This window comes from Quercus suber, unplaced genomic scaffold (assembly GCF_002906115.3).
Source record: "Quercus suber isolate HL8 unplaced genomic scaffold, Cork oak 2.0 scaffold_588, whole genome shotgun sequence".
NCBI classification, from domain to species: Eukaryota; Viridiplantae; Streptophyta; class Magnoliopsida; order Fagales; family Fagaceae; genus Quercus; species Quercus suber.
Window position 1 is genome coordinate 195,575 of NW_027070033.1, and position 16,667 is coordinate 212,241.

General features: G+C 35.7%; 2 protein-coding genes across 3 annotated transcripts in view; one reads left to right on the forward strand and one right to left on the reverse strand.

Moving 5' to 3' along the window:
* LOC112022100 (BEACH domain-containing protein B) overlaps window positions 1-16,667 on the forward strand; it is a 66,735-nt gene that overhangs the window by 41,562 nt on the left and 8,506 nt on the right. For both annotated transcript variants that reach the window (XM_024054673.2, XM_024054688.2), the window contains 12 exons: window positions 704-1,168; window positions 1,333-1,546; window positions 2,609-2,830; window positions 2,998-3,471; window positions 3,573-3,896; window positions 3,997-4,449; window positions 4,554-4,600; window positions 4,694-4,787; window positions 6,709-6,915; window positions 8,956-9,081; window positions 9,192-9,563; window positions 9,672-9,903. In XM_024054673.2, the coding sequence (XP_023910441.2) occupies window positions 704-1,168; window positions 1,333-1,546; window positions 2,609-2,830; window positions 2,998-3,471; window positions 3,573-3,896; window positions 3,997-4,449; window positions 4,554-4,600; window positions 4,694-4,787; window positions 6,709-6,915; window positions 8,956-9,081; window positions 9,192-9,563; window positions 9,672-9,903 (3,230 nt within the window). The remainder of the gene's footprint in view (window positions 1-703; window positions 1,169-1,332; window positions 1,547-2,608; window positions 2,831-2,997; window positions 3,472-3,572; window positions 3,897-3,996; window positions 4,450-4,553; window positions 4,601-4,693; window positions 4,788-6,708; window positions 6,916-8,955; window positions 9,082-9,191; window positions 9,564-9,671; window positions 9,904-16,667) is intronic.
* Window positions 11,906-15,868, reverse strand: LOC112033477 (cystathionine beta-lyase, chloroplastic; the record flags this gene model as incomplete). The annotated part of the gene is given in 6 exon segments (XM_065764864.1): window positions 11,906-12,414; window positions 13,390-13,492; window positions 13,571-13,678; window positions 14,193-14,310; window positions 15,590-15,671; window positions 15,772-15,868. Coding segments are annotated over 6 exon segments (684 nt in total), but the record flags the coding sequence as incomplete, so codon positions are not given.

The window sequence follows — 16,667 nt, forward strand, 5'->3', positions numbered from 1 at the left end:
CAGTGCACAAGACTTGCACTTGACCATGGATAACATAAAGACAAAGTTGCCCTTCCAGTTTACAGTTGTAGCAAAACACCAAGATGTCCTTAGAAATCACATGAAGAATATAAGGACTGGCCTTGTCTTCCTCATCCCCCAAACACAACTCATGTTCATCAAAAACCTCTTCCTCTCCATCTACACCAAAGAGCACATGACCTTTTGGGGCCACAAAGCCTTGGTTCTCTTCTCTGCTTGGCTTGGAATGTGCTTGGCCATGTACACTTTGGCCATGACCTTCATCTGTGTTATTGCCACACTCGTCAAGTGGCTCTCATATGTTAAAAATCTAGGGATGAACAACGTCCTAGTAGGGCTAATGCATATGACGATGTATATGGTGTTTTGTGGGCTGGCTTACATAAGAGATGCAGTGATGACATTTGATGGTGTGTTCTTCTTATAGGGTTTATTTGATGCAATGAACTTTTCTTTTCATGATCTTTTTTGGTTTGTTTGTTTTTTCCACCCACTTTTCTTTCCTTTTCACATACACATTTTTGAAAATGTGGTGCTTATGTACATCTTTTATGATTATTTTTTTTCTTTCCAAGCTTCAGTTCCCCATGCAATGATTTTACTTTGTTATTTTAGTGTCACTTCTATTTGTCTTGTGATTTTTTAATTAACCTTATTTGTTGTTCTATTTTTTCATTTCTAGAAATCTACGGGGTGGCAAGCAGCCAATTGCAAATGATGATGATGTTTTTGATGAGAAGTGGTGGAATCTATTTGACAGTTTGTGGGTTATTATTAGTGAGATGAATGGTAAGGGACCAAGCAAAATGTTACCTAAATTTTCATCAGCGGTGGGTCCATCTTTTGGCCAAAGAGCACGTGGCTTAGTGGAATCACTGAACATTCCTGCTGCGGAAGTGGCTGCCGTTGTTGTATCAGGAGGCATAGGCAGTGCGTTGGGTGGAAAACAAAACAAAAATGTTGATAAGGCTATGCTTTTACGAGGGGAGAGATTCCCACGCATTATTTTTAGACTTGTAATTCTATACCTTTGCAAATCTTCATTGGAAAGAGCATCACGGTGTGTCCAACAGGTCATTTCACTTTTGCCATGTCTTTTGGCTGCTGATGATGAGCAAAGCAAAAGCAGATTGCAACTTTTCATCTGGTACTATTTCTTTAGTCTTGGAAATGACATCTGGACAAGGTCATGGATTTGGAATATTGTTTATCTAGGCTAGTTAATTATGGTAATTTAGTTAATACAAATGTTATTTCCCCTATCTGATGCACTATCCACTAGGAAGTGACTTCACTTAAAATTGTGGCCAGGGCTTTGCTTGCTGTTAGGTTGCAGTTTGGAATGTTAAATGAAGGTGCTCGTTTTCATGTTATATCGCATTTAATTCGAGAAACCGTCAACTGTGGCAAATCATTGCTTGCTACTAGCATTGTGGGTAGAGATGACTCCACAGATTTGGCCAGCAATTCAAAAGAAACAGGATCAATTCACAACCTACTTCAAAAGGATCGAGTCCTTGCAGCAGTAAGTCTAAAGTTTTATTAGTTTTGGTGTACTTGTTAATTACTTTATGTTGTTATAGTGCCACAAACAAAATTTTTGCTGAGTAGCCTGAGTTGTGTAATTGTTTGATGCCCAATTTATCTTAAATTCTGGCCAATTGCATCCAAGATTGAAGTGGTTCTACGAATACCAAGAGCTGTTGTGGCCTAGCAACTTGTACATCCAAGTCACATAGAAGGCAATGAAAAGAGAGATAAAATAACCACCTTTAACATTTAATTATGAGGACAAATTTTTGTCATGGTTAAAATGAAAAAAATGCCCCCTGAACTTTTGGTAAAAAGCAACTGAACTCCTGATCTTCTAATTTGAAATTTGAAGCCCCTGAACTTGGAGAAATGCCCAAATTGATTTTTTCTGTTTAACCTTTCATCTCCCTGTGTTTCATTTGCATTAAAAAAAAGTTCATTTTAGAATATGTTTTAATAAAAATTCTGTTTAAATTAAAATATAATCAAAGATTTTTTTTTTTTTTTTTAATGGAAGAAATGCCCACATTTTAAAAATAAGAATACACCTTTTCTCAATGGAAGGAGACTAAGTCTAGACAGAAGGATCAATTTGGGGATTTCTTATGTTCTAGGGCTTCTAATTTCAAATTAGAAGATCATGGGATCAGTTTGATTTTGAATTTTGATCCAAAGTTTAGGGGGTGTTTTTGCGTTTTACCCTTTTATTATTGCATCCATGCATTGTATGTATCAAATAAGTGCAAATTGGTAAGTTCCTCAGATCTTTTCCCCATTGTTCTAGCTAACCCAACACTGTTAGCCATACTTAAAAAAAAAAAAAATTAACACTCTTTAAGTCTTAACCATACTTGCATTGTCCATAATTTTTTTTTTAGGTATAATAATGTGAAAATAAACCAGTTCAACATCTCACATGCTGGATATGCCTCTGACCCTCATTCTTTACATGAAAAATGATTATCTCCTAAGTACTGTTGATTAGCTAATCGCTCCTTTTTTCCCCCTCACTACTAAGTTGCTTAGCGTTTAATTGTCTAAGTTCATTCTTCAGGTTGCTGCTGAGGCAAAATATATGAAGGCATTAAAAACCGACCGTAGCAAGCAGTTGCATGAGTTCAACACTAGGATGGATGAAACTTTCTCTTCAGAATTGAATAACAAGAAAGCTTTTGACGATGAGATACAAAGTAACTTGACTTCCATTCTTGCTTCTGATGAAAGCAGAAGAGCTGCATTCCAGCTTACTTATGAGGAGGAGCAGCAAAATGTTGCTGTATGTGTGCAGCTTCAGCTTCCAGTGTTATTGAAATATTTTATTATCTTTTTTCTTTCTTATTTTCTTTGGGGAGGGGGTTATTTCCTCAATGCCCCTTTTTCTCCTAGAAATTATCTTTACTGTTTCATCAGTATGCTTATAAATAAAAAGTGTTACTTTGACAGGAAAAATGGATACACATGTTTCGTGCTTTGATTGATGAGAGAGGTCCGTGGTCTGCTAATCCTTTTCCCAATAATGCTGTCACACATTGGAAGCTTGACAAGACAGAAGATACATGGCGACGCAGAGCTAAACTAAGACAGAATTATCGTTTTGATGAAAAGCTGTGTCATCCTCCCTCCACTGCCCCTAGTGATGAGGCAACTCTTCCTGCTAACGAAAACAAATCTGGTTTTGTGGGGCTAATTCCTGAGCAAATGAAGCGCTTTTTGCTGAAAGGGGTACGGAGGATAACTGATGAAGGGAGCTCGGAATCCAATGATTATGATGCTGAACAAAGTGGACATAAGGCCTCCATCCCTAAGGATCCTTCAGATACTCAGGGCTCAGAGATAAAAGACAGTAGTGACCTGAAGGATGTTTTGCAAGACATAAAAGATTCTTCTTCCTCTTCACCAGAGACAGAAGCTAGTGAGGTATGTGTGACTATATGCAAGAACTTAGAAAAGGAGGGGGGGGGGGGGGGGGAGGGGGGGGGGGAGATAACTGCATTGCTTATGTTTTGTTGCCTTTTCAGGTTCTTTTGTCGGTTTCATGCGTACTTGTTACCACAAAGAGAAAATTAGCTGGCCATTTGGCAGTCATGAAAGATGTCTTGCATTTCTTTGGTGAATTTTTGGTTGACGGTACTGGAGGATCATCAGTTTTTAAGGACTTCCATGCTTCAAGCAATTCTGATTTCACCAAGTCTGATCAAAAGCAGAAGTTTCTAAAGTGGCCTAATTTTGATTTGGTACCTGAGAAGGGGATCACAACTGATAATTCTGATCCAATAAATGAAAATGTGCATCAGAAACAATTAAAAAATGTTAAGCGCCATAGGAGGTGGAACCTAGGCAAGGTTGGGAATAACTGTCAATTTCTTTCTGCTCTTTACCTTTATTTCTCACACATATCTGATTTCCTTCAGTATTCTTTTTCTTTTTGGTGGCTGTTTGTAGATAAAAGCTGTTCACTGGATTCGCCATTTGCTTAGATACACCGCAATAGAGATTTTCTTCAGTGATTCGGTTGCCCCTGTATTTTTGAATTTTGCATCACAGAAGGATGCAAAAGATGTTGGAACCTTGATAGTTAATACCAGAAACGAGTATTTGTTTCCGAAAGCAAGTAATAGGGACAAGAGTGGAGCTATTTCGTTTGTAGACAGACGTATAGCCCTGGAGACGGCAGAAACTGCGAGAGAAAGGTGGAGAAGAAGGGAGATAACAAACTTTGAGTATCTAATGATTCTAAATACACTTGCAGGAAGATCTTATAATGATTTAACACAGTATCCTGTCTTTCCTTGGATCTTGGCTGATTACTCCTCTGAGGTTCTTGACTTTAACAAGTCATCCACCTTTAGGGATCTTTCAAAACCCGTTGGAGCACTGGATTTGAAAAGATTTGAGGTTAGTTTATATTATCTTTCGTTAATTAGAAAACATAATGAATGCAGATCTCTCTGTGATAAGTACTTTAACAACTGTCTCAATGGTATACGTTACCTGCACAGGTGTTTGAAGATAGATACCGAAATTTCAGTGATCCTGATATACCCAGGTAATCTGCAACCCAACTTGCATGCATTGGTCCTCTCACAGAGATGCTCCCTCTCTCTCTTTCTGGGTAACATGTTATTTTTTATTTTGGCAGTTTCTACTATGGGTCTCATTACGCAAGTATGGGGATTGTGCTCTATTACCTTCTTCGATTAGAACCGTTTACATCTCTTCACCGTAATCTGCAGGTACTAATTGTTGACATCACAAATTAGCATCTTATACTGTGTGATAATTTGCATAATATATGCGAGCTAAGTGTGAGACAAATACATGCTACATAATCTCTTTAGATGCTATCTGCTTTTATTTTTTGGGTTATCCTTTGGATGCTTCCGGTGTACTAGGGTTGCACCCCTTTTTTGTGCTTTTTTAATGACCCCCTTTTTTGTGCTTTTTTAATGACTATATATATATATATATATTGGTGAATATTTTGGTTACTTTTTCATGAAAAATTAATTATTAAAATTAAAAAAAAGGTGGCAACTTTTTTAGAAGTCAATTTAAAGAAAGCTTTTAAATTTTTAAATTTCTTTGTATCTTGAGGTTCTCCTTGCCTTTTCCATGAGAAAAGCAACTAGGATGTGAGATTCCAATGTGGTTTTAATGATTGGGAGGTGGAGTTGGTGGGGGCTTTTCTACACCAGTTGGAGTCTTACATTCCTCAAAATGAAGATGGGGATTTGGTAAGGTGGAAGTTGAAGAAAAATGGTGACTTTGGCATCAGCTCCTTTTATAGTGCTTTGAGAGGATCATCTTTTGCTTCTTTCCCTCGAGGAAGCATTTTGGGGGTGACAATTCCACGTTGGGTTTCCTTCTTCTTCATTTATTTTTATTTTTATTTTTATTTTTTTTTTTTTTGGGACAGTGGCATGGGGAAAGATTTTTACAAGTGATAATTTGAGGAAAAGGGGTTTCACAATAGTTGATTGGTGTTGCATGTGCCGGTCTAGTGGAGAGGATGTTGATTCACTATTGATCCATTGTGATGGGGCTTATCGGTTATGAATTTTTTTTTTTTAGATCTTTTGGAGTCTCTTGGGTCTTGCCTAAGAGGGTAATTGATTTGTTGGGGGAGTGGAGGAATCGGTTGGGGAAGCATTTGTTGGAGAAATAGTTGCATATTTGAGGAGTTGGAGAAATCAGGGGAACAACTATTAGCATTGTTTGTTGGAACCTTGTTTGATTGGTCTTGTGCTTGGGGACTCACTTATAGTGATTCCCTTCCTTTGTTCATAGACTCTCTTTTCTTGTGTACATAATTTCTTTTATTCTTTTCTTTGTTGTTTGTACATATTTTTTTAGGCTACTTCATCTTCTTTGATTGAAGCAGTCTTCACATTTAATAAAGATTTCTTACTTATCAAAAAGAAAAAAAAAAAGCAACTGCTCTACTTAAGTTTTTCTCAGTAATGCCAGTCATTTAACCCCTTAGGATGGGCACATTCTATCATGCTGAGGTGGTGTTTAAAAATTACAGTTTTTTGTTTATCATTTTTTCCTCATATTATTGGCCCCGCTTTAATTTATACTAGAGGGGAAGGCCTATTGCACTTGAAAATGTTAATAAATATGCATTGTGCCAAATGAGTCTGCCATATAAGGTAATGGCTTGAAACTTCAAAATGAGAACATTATGAATACTTATATATCAAATTCCAAATATCAGTTTCTTCCAAAAAAATTTTAAAACGTGTGTGCCTCACGATGTATGAGATAGATCTTTTATAATGTTTGGGTGGTCCTGATCCATAGGCACAAGTGATATGAATTCTGTTGTAGATTTTATTGACTCCCTTTCCCTTCAAATGTAATTATTGGACTTTATTTTTCTAGGAGTTTTTTGTGTGCACTCCCTGAGTACATCCTTCTTTTAAATAATACTTTATATCCAAAAAAAAAATGTGTATCTCATAATTCACAATATGGCACAACGCATAGTACATACTAGAAAAATAAGCACACAATATGATATGTGATTTGAAAATTGTGAAATGCATAATTGGCAGTCATTCATATCTACCAATGTCCTGTTTAATTAAGAGAGTAATTGAAATCTGGCAACTCATGGTCGAAATGCTAAAATTATTTATTGTTTATGGTTAGGGTGGCAAATTTGACCATGCAGATCGCCTATTTCAAAGTGTTGAGGGCACATATCGGAACTGTCTTTCCAATACGAGTGATGTGAAGGAGTTGATTCCTGAGTTCTTTTACATGCCCGAGTTTCTTGTCAATTCAAACTCTTATCATTTAGGAGTGAAACAAGATGGCGAACCCATAGGTGATGTTTGTCTCCCTCCCTGGGCCAAGGTATGTGGATTTCCCCTAAGCACTTCAGGCTGCAACAGTGCCTATAGTCTGATTGCTAACATGGTCAACCACTTTTGATTTATTTTTTATTTTATTTTTTGGAAATTACTCTCTTTCCTAGATGATAATGTGTAATTCTTGGACTGTCTTTTAGGGCACCGCTTGTTGTTTTAGGAAGCCTAGTGACAATCTGCAAGCTTAGTATATCTCCCTAGACATTAGAAAAGGACTTCTGTAGCCTTAAACTTATTGTAGGTAGATGTTATTGTGGTATTTAAAGGATAAATACATTGTTCATAATTATTTTGCTAAAAAATTGACAAAGTTTAGGTTATTGAAACAAAGTCATAGGATGTGATTCTTATTCACCTTTAGAACAAACGAAGGCACCCCTGAAGAAAAAGGAAATTTTTTTTTTATTAGAATAATAAGAACTTCCAAATCATGGCAATATAGCATGAACTCTAGTCTCAAAATGACTTAAAGGTGAACAATAAAGAAATTCTAAAAAAGTGAGAATGGGTTTGCATCATCGGATACAAGCCCTTTTAAAAAAAATTAAAAAAAGAAAGTGATGCCAAATCTTTTGTTTATTTATTTATAGATAATTCAATAGTTGAAAACGATGGGGGATGGAGTTTTGAACACTAGATATCTCACCAGGAGGTGCAAGTTAAGCTCAAGACTCTTATAAGTGATGCCACATCTATAGCATGGCTAGAAGGAAATATAAACTTTGGATGGTTTAGACTAAGACAATCAACTCTAGACCAAGCAAGAAGCTTTCTGATGCAAACATAGGTGTCTGCAAAGGAGAATGTCTAACAGACTATGTAGCATAAGATTCTTCTTCTACAGAGCTGTATCCATATTGATACTGGTTCTTATCAGATACTCCCCAATTTATATCCAGTGCTTGATAATTTTACCCAACTTGAGGTAACAAGTTTTGCCTTCAGACATCTATCCAATAATTGTTGGGATACTTCTATGCAGATATCTAACACACCTTAAACACTAGGATATGACTTTTCTTGAGCTTTAAAAAGAAATTGTAAAAGACAAAGCATTATGGCATATGTTTTGACTTTTGCTAGGGATGTTTGTTTGTTACTATCACTGATAAACTACCACTTGTCTCAAAGTTTTAAGTTGATATGAAACTGTAAATTCAATCACCTAATTATTATTTCTAACACTCCCCCTCACATGTGGCCCTAGTTCAATAAGTAGGGCACAACACTTGGAAATTTTTTATTTTTTAAATGGGAGATAGAGAGGAGACAAAGTCCAAACTCATGACCACGTGCTCCAATACCATGATAAACTATCATTTGTCTCAAAAGCTTAAGTTAATATAAAAGGGTAATTTAATCATTTAACAATTATTTTCTAACAATCCTGACTATGGAATTAAAAGAAAGACCGGTCCCGAAAATTTGAATCAAGTTCTATTTCTAGTCTGTAAAATTTGAAAAGTTCTTTTTAAGTCCTCAAAAAATTGTGAACGTATCAAGTAAGTCCTTCCTTGGTCTTGCCATTATAATTCTTGCGTACATGGCATAATTCAACAAAGCCACATGGCGCTCCATTATAGCAAACAAGGCTACAGAAGGACTAACTTGGTATGTCTACAATTTTTTTAGAACTACAAAAGAAGCTTTCAAATTTAAATGGAGTGAAATAGAACCTGACACAAATTTAGTGATCAATCATATATTTTACCTTTACAAAATTGTTAACTCTGCTCCACACATATTAGACAACTTCAAAATTATGTCTATCATAATTGTCTCTTCTGAGATTTATTATTATATTCTTCCTTCTCCACCCCCATCCCCCCTTTAACTTGCAAGTCAGAGTGTCTTCATAAGCTGGGTTTTAAATTTAGAACAATTTGCCTGTGATACTTAAGTAATAATGAGTTTCTGTGTTATGTTCATCGAATGTGCTATATCAATTAAATTTATGTTAAGCTTCTGATGTCTAATTCTAATTTTCCTTCCAAAAAGAAAACTTAGTTCCTCATTATTTGCGCAGGGCTCTCCTGAGGAATTTATAAATAGAAATCGAGAGGCCCTTGAAAGTGAATATGTTAGCTCAAATCTTCACCACTGGATAGATTTGGTGTTTGGTTACAAGCAGCGTGGAAAACCAGCAGTGGAGGTATTGTCTAATAATTGAAATATATTTTCATTTAATCCATGCAAACTATCAATTGTCTAATATGCATCTTTTAATTTACTGAGTTCTATTAAAAAATCATTAAATTACAGGCAGCAAATATCTTTTACTACCTGACTTATGAAGGTGCTGTTGATCTGGACACCATGGAAGACGATTTGCAAAGAGCAGCAATTGAAGACCAAATTGCAAATTTTGGACAAACACCAATCCAGATTTTCCGTAAAAAACACCCTAGGAGAGGGCCTCCAATTCCTATTGCTCATCCTTTGTACTTTGCACCTGATTCTATTAATTTGACCTCTATCGTTTGTAGTGCAAGTTCTCCACCATCTGCTTTACTTTATGTTGGTGTATTGGACTCGAACATTGTCCTTGTGAACCAGGGACTGACCTTGTCAGTTAAGATGTGGTTGACAACCCAACTACAAACTGGTGGAAATTTCACCTTCTCTGCCTCCCAGGTTGGGTTTCAATTATTTATTGAGTTCTCTGGATAGTTCTCAAAATGTTGGAATTAATGTTCATGATTTTATCCTTTAGAACTAAAACAACTTGACAAACTTTTGCAGGATCCGTTCTTTGGAGTTGGTTCTGATATTCTTTCTCCTCGTATAATCGGGAGTCCGTTGGCTGAGAATTTTGAACCTAGAGCACAATGCTTCGCAACAATGCAGACACCTTCTGAGAATTTTTTGATCTCATGTGGCAATTGGGAAAATAGCTTTCAGGTTATTTCCTTACATGATGGCAGAATGGTGCAGAGCATCCGACAGCATAAGGATGTGGTCAGCTGTGTTGCAGGTATCTTTCATAAGTGTTAGTTAATCTAATTTTCTTGTGGCTATAATTTTAGTAAGAAAAGATAGTGTGCGTCTATGCATGCAGTATTCTCCCACGAGGCTTTCAGGCTTGACTTTTATTGGGTAGTTTTCAGATAGTACAGCATCTACCTCCAGCTTCTTCTTCTATTTTTGGGCTGAAGAAGACAAGAATTTTCTTAGGGGACACATAAAATTGTGTCAATATTTTCTGTCCTTAATATTCTCAATATTGTTTCTTTTGCGCTCTTGACCAATGTGTGTTGAACCAAAACATTCTTTTTTCATAAACTAGTTCAATTTACAGACTTCACAACCATCATAATCTCCATCTCAAATGCAAAACTGAAAAAGTTAATCCTTTTGGATCTGTTGAAAGATGATCTTAAAGTGGCATGTAATGACTTATATGGAACTATCACGATAGTGATCTCTTTGGAATTGCATTTGATGTTGCCACTATGTTTGCTTCATTTGATTCCATGTTAGCAACCTCCTCTTCTGTCTAAAAACCTATATTCAAAACCAGGAGGCGAAGAGGATATCACTTAAGCTCATAAGATGCATTAGATTAGATTTGAATTAGTGGTTGTGTTTGCATCTTAGCTAGGGCAGCAGCCTATTGTCTTATTTAAGAGTTCTAGGAAGTTGTAACAGTGGCTTTTTCAGTTTTTCTAGAGAATTAAATAAATTTCAGCAAACTTTGTGGCTTTTCCTCTCTCTTTCACTTCGGGATTGAGTTTGGGTGTTGTTGCTATTTTGATAGCTTGAACTAGTTCTTTATTTCCCTTGTCAAACACTCTTTTTCTTTTATTCATATTCGGAATTGCATAAGAGTGGAATTAGAAGCACAATCTTGTAATCTCATGCACAAGGCATAAACATGCTTGATATCACTATCATTATTCTCTCTCTCTCATGGCATGGTGGTTGGTCAAGCTGGAGCTGCAGGTTTATGAGCTCTTGCAGTTGATGTGGTACTGAATTCTAATGCATGATTTTGTGTTCATCATCAATACATCATCTCTCCCCCCTCTCTCTCTCTCTCTCCTCCCCCCCCCCCCTTTTTTTTCCTGCTTTGTTTATTTTTTTTTTTTTTTTTTTTTTTTTTTTTTTTTTTTTTTTTTTGAGGAAGCAAATCTCACAAGTAGATTTTGTATTTTACCCTCTTTTTTTGGCAAAGGAGGAAATAAATTCATTAATTAACAAAAGGTGCCACCCTTCCCACCCTTTACTCTCCTTATTCTCTCTCTCTCTCTCTCTCTCTCTCTCTCTCTCTCTTTTTAACTTTTCTTACTATATATTTGTTAATTATTTAATCTTACCATTAGTGTAGGTGTGAAGGATATAAAATATATAAGTTACAATACAATAAATTAGATATGCCAACAAAACCTATTAATACAAAAGGGAAAAAAAAAATCCTCATTATTATTAAATGATGGTGTTCTTATTTATTTTTTTTAATTTTTCATTTTGATGGGATGGTGTTAATAACTTTTATATATTATAAACTTGATAAATAGTTAGATATATCTATTTTATAATACTGATATAAATACATATATGAATCAATGATAACCCAAAATGATACACCAGGATATTTAATACTTAATTTTTTTTTACTAATAGACAAACCGATTAGTCACCAGACCAAAATTGACATCTTTGCCAGTAACGTGCCAATTAAAACTTTCATGACAAAAAAGTGATTCAGGGCTTATAAAATGGCATATATATTACAAGAAACTGACCTCAAATGAAACAAAGCAAACAATTTTAATCGCTTCTGGCATCAATATCATCTGAATTTCACTTGTCAGACTAAGAGAACAGGCATACACAAGTACACAGGCGTTGCAGAAGAGGACGATGCGTCCTACTCCTAGGTCAACATTTAAGGATTCGATTAAATCCATGAACAGCTCATGAAATTAAAGAAAAACCATTTTTTAGGCCCACAAAGGAATTTGAGATTTTAAGACTAAAGGAAATAGCAGTCATGGATAAATCTCAAAATTCACTCTCAAAGATGGCTTTGACCAGCACATAAAATAGCATTTACAGGTTTACAAGTTACAACCGTATAAACTAAGGTGCTCTTGATTTGGTCCAGAATGCATTTTTCTCTTAATTATGAATACATATCAAAAGAACCTCAAAAATATTCTTAGGACCAATCCAGACAAAGAATAATAATGCACCCAAATCTATTATAAATTTTAAGCACGAATCATATGATTCGTATGTTAACAATTGGAAACAGATTCAGGTCATCATCGCAGCCAAGAGCTTAAAGGTTGGATATCCAAAAGCACCTATAGAGGCCCAGTTCTAAGAGCATTGTCTAAATCAGCAATTAGATCATTTACATCCTCAATCCCCACTGATATTCGAACAAGATCTTCGGTTAAACCTCTGGCCTCACGCACTTCAGCTGGTATGCTTGCATGCGACATAAAGCAGGGCATGCTTATGAGGGACTTCACACTCCCTATGAATGAAACATAGATACAATTACAGAGGTTGAGAAATTTTTGGAAAATCAAATCCAAACTTCAGAATTGGTCAGGCGAAATTAGTTTTATGGAAATAGTAAATCCCATGTTGATTTTTACCCAAGAATTATTTTTTTATATAGGTATATTTTCAACCAAGATAATGTCACAAGAGATTCACAACCAAAGATCATAGAAAAATCTAATTCAGAATCTGATTAGGACCAAAGTCCGTGTACCTTATCATAGATTTTGCATGAGAAACAATACATATCACACGTTAATCCATATCTTACCAGCTACAAGATACAAAACGACACAAGTACGATACCACTAGTACTGCACAAAAACATGCGTAAATTGGCTGTTTAAGTTGGTTTCATGGGAAATCACTACTGCTCATTTAGTTGTATACTTCAAGATAAAAAGAAATTATTGTTCCAACTACATAGTTAAAGAACCACATGATTTTTTTTCCCAAAGTGAGATGTCCGCAATCTCCTTAAATCTAAATTTATAAAGTTTTGTCAATGCTAAAGATTAATGTAATAAAATTTCAAATTTAAAAGTAAATAAATGTTAACTTTTTTTTATTTTTTGGAATAGCAAGTTTAACCAACTTTCAAATATAATTCTGTCTCATGCAAGATAACATACAAAACAAGTGCAATGCAAAGCACATAGGACTGACGCACCAAGTGACAGTTAGGGAGAGGGAGAGAGAGAGAGAGGATAAATGGGTAGATTTTTAATTGGTGCCTGGGTTAGTTATTTTCCAAAAAATCAGTATGGAGAGAAAAATCTGGATTTTTTTTGCATAATATATACTCAAGATAGATGGATGGAAAACTTCAATTTTACCATCAATTTTCTTAACCATGTGATACCTGGAGAAACCAATGTTAAACCAAAAATTTTCATTTTTATTATCTGTTAAGGCTTGCAGGAACTTCAGGTGGGAGAGTGATTACCAAAGCTAACAGTTATGCTGAAGTATTTGGTAGTCTCCACGATATGCTTTGAGAGTGCCAGTGAGCCCGTCAAAAAGCTAAGCACAGACCCTGCACCCTTTGCCTGGAAGAGGTAAACATTTAAATAGTTTCAGGAGTGGGTATTGGTATTGCAGTATTAATCTCAGAGATCTATCAGCACCTGAGAATAATGTAAGTCATGGCCAGGATGATCAGGAAGACCAGCATAGTAAACTTCCTTCACTCGTGGATGGGATGCGAGGAACTCAGCAATTTTCTGTGCATTATCCTGCCAAAGAAGCGAAAACATTAAATTTCAATAGGAAAATCCACTAGCATATTTCTATCCTTGCAACAGAAAAACAATGCAGAAGAACAAAGGCAGTATGTAATACAAAAATGATAATGATGAAATTCCAGATTCGAAATCATATTATATTCTAGAAGCAGAGGAATTTATAAAGACCCCAACCAAATCTTTTCAACAAGAAGTCTCAAATCAATAATGCTAACTCTGTAGCCATCAAAAAGACAAAATTTTCTAATTATAGGTTCTATTCCAATGCTGCAACAAGAATGAATAGAAATAACAATTATATTTCCAGGAATACTGATTAGGATAGCAATTCCAATTCCTTCTGTATTTTTATTTTTTGTACTAAACATGCCCTAAGCATTTGAGTTAATAAGATTATGCTGAAATCCAACAAATACCACATGAGAAACAAAATTTCATATATCATTGGATAAAATATTTAGAAAGGAGAGTACAAGAGGTACTTAAATAAGGTTTGAAATAGCACCTGTTGCTTCTCAACTCGTAAGGCCATTGTTTTTATCCCCCGTAAACAGATCCAACAGTCAAATGGAGCTAACCCAGAGCCTTCTGCATTTTGTATGAAATACAACTCTTTTGCCAAGCTGAAAAATATGAGAACAGTGGCGAAGTTGTAAAAGCAAATGTGATAAGAATGAATCCAAATTACCTAAACTAGAACAAACATGCAAAAATTAGAAGAGAAAAATGACTGCAAAAAAATGACAAAATACCACACATAATACCCAGGTTTAAAACAAGGTTTATCTCACAGTGGAGCTTGTAGCAAGAGAAAGAGAGGAGTCAAAGCTTGAGTGGAAACTTTCAAGTTGAACCTAGGGTCCACAGCCTCTCAAGAATGCATTTTTTACGTCCACAATACACACACAGTTCTTAACAAGTTAAGTAGCAGATAAGCCTAATGATTTAATAATTTCGGTGTCTAACTGTAATAAGCTTTTGAGGTCGAAGCTCTGCTGTGGGCAATGCATATAGTTTACCACTAAAAGCCCAATTTGCTAGTATATTAAGATGTCAAAGGACCAGATTTGAATCTAATCCCCTTAATCCACATATTGCATTACAGTTTGTCCATTGCCAAACAGATTGCATATTGTCAATTAAATCATCATAAATATACATAGATGAGCCAAGAGCCTTATAGCTCATCTGGCACCTCTTGGTGTTTCCAATAGAAACATCCAAGATTCAAATCCCCCCTCCCTTATTGTCACTATTGAAGTATCAAAAAAAAAAAAAAAGATGCAACTCACATGCATAGGACCACAAATAGGGAAGCCAGAACTCACTCTAACAACCAAATCAGCATAAAACAGCAACCAGAAAATATTGAGGAAGAAATTATAAGAAAAGAGCAATAAGTCATTAAATGAATCAATGTAACCCACTAAATTAATTCTATTCCAAAATTAATCTCAAGATCTAAACAGCATTAGCACAATAAGCAAAGACATACAAAACAACTCCTACCAGCAAAAAGGTGTGCTCAATGTTAGACAATACTATTCATAGATAAACAATTAGCAATGTTTTCTTAAGCTATTTTTTATCATGGAGTTGAGTACTCACTGACTGAGTGGACCTTGCATCAGACCGCCATCATGCAGAGCTTCAAAAAATTTTGAAGAACTATCTTTATAAGGTGTTCAGTTCATTAAGTGCATGAAAGCGTGCCATTTTAATCAACATCAAGTTCATCGCTCACTTCCAAATGGATTCATTACTTTCCAACAAATCAAATTATTTTTTCCTTTTTTGGGATAAGGCAACAAATTGAAATGAAAATTAAATAGTGCAGATAAAACAACTTACAAAGATGCATGCTATACATTCAATCTGAAAGCACAGAGCAAGAGGTATTACCTTTCCCCATTCACGGCAAGCACACCTGCCATGAGATCACTATGTCCAGCAATAAATTTTGTAGCTGAATGCATAACAATATCTAAAAGGGAGAAGGGCCAATTAAAAAATAGAAGATTAGAAGGAGAAATCTAACAATTGTAAAAATCCCAACTTTACATCTATAGTGGATGGTTAATAACCTGCTCCAAGTGTCAATGGTTGTGATAATACAGGGGACATTATACTATTATCCACCATCAAAAGAGCTCCATGTGCATGAGCCATCTCTGCTATTTTCTGAAACGGATCAGCACAAAAGAATTTTTCCATTAGAAAGTGCTAACTTTCTATATGATTTTATCAGCCCAGAGAAAGAAAGATACTATTCTGAAAATTTTATCAAATAAACATGAAGATACTATTGTGGTACCTTTGGCCACAGAAGTTCCTTTGGAGTTAGAGTGTAGTTCTGAGCTGAGGGGTGGGTGTAAGGAGTCGGATGATGGTAATAATTTATCACTATGGGTAACTAATCGGATAAAGGCTTTTAGAAAATCAGTGGGCACTTCTTTGGAAGGTTTTGAGGAGCAGATTACAGGCTTGTTGCTAGCTATAGAGGCCAGGAAAAAGAATAAAAAGCTTAAGGCAGTAGATGATCATATGAAGCCCGGCAAGTCGGGGCAGAAAGGTCAGAGGGAGTTGAAAAATTTATTGACCTCTATGAATGTTGAGGCTGGTTCAACGAAAGCTAGGAATGTAAAGGAGAGGGCTGTGGTGGTTTATCAATGAATTTGAAGATTATTTCTTGGAATGTTAGAGGGCTGAATGATAGGGATAAAAGGTTTCGGGTTAGAAATATGGTCAGGAGATGGGGGCCAGATGTTGTTTGTCTTCAAGAAACTAAAATGGAGCTGATAACTAGAGATCAACATGTTGACCCCTCCACAAACTGCGAATCACAGCTCTAGTTATCAGCTCCATTTTAGTTTCTTGAAGACAAACAACATCTGGCCCCCATCTCCTGACCATATTTCTAACCCGAAGCCTTTTATCCCTATCATTCAGCCCTCTAACATTCCAAGAAATAATCTTCAAA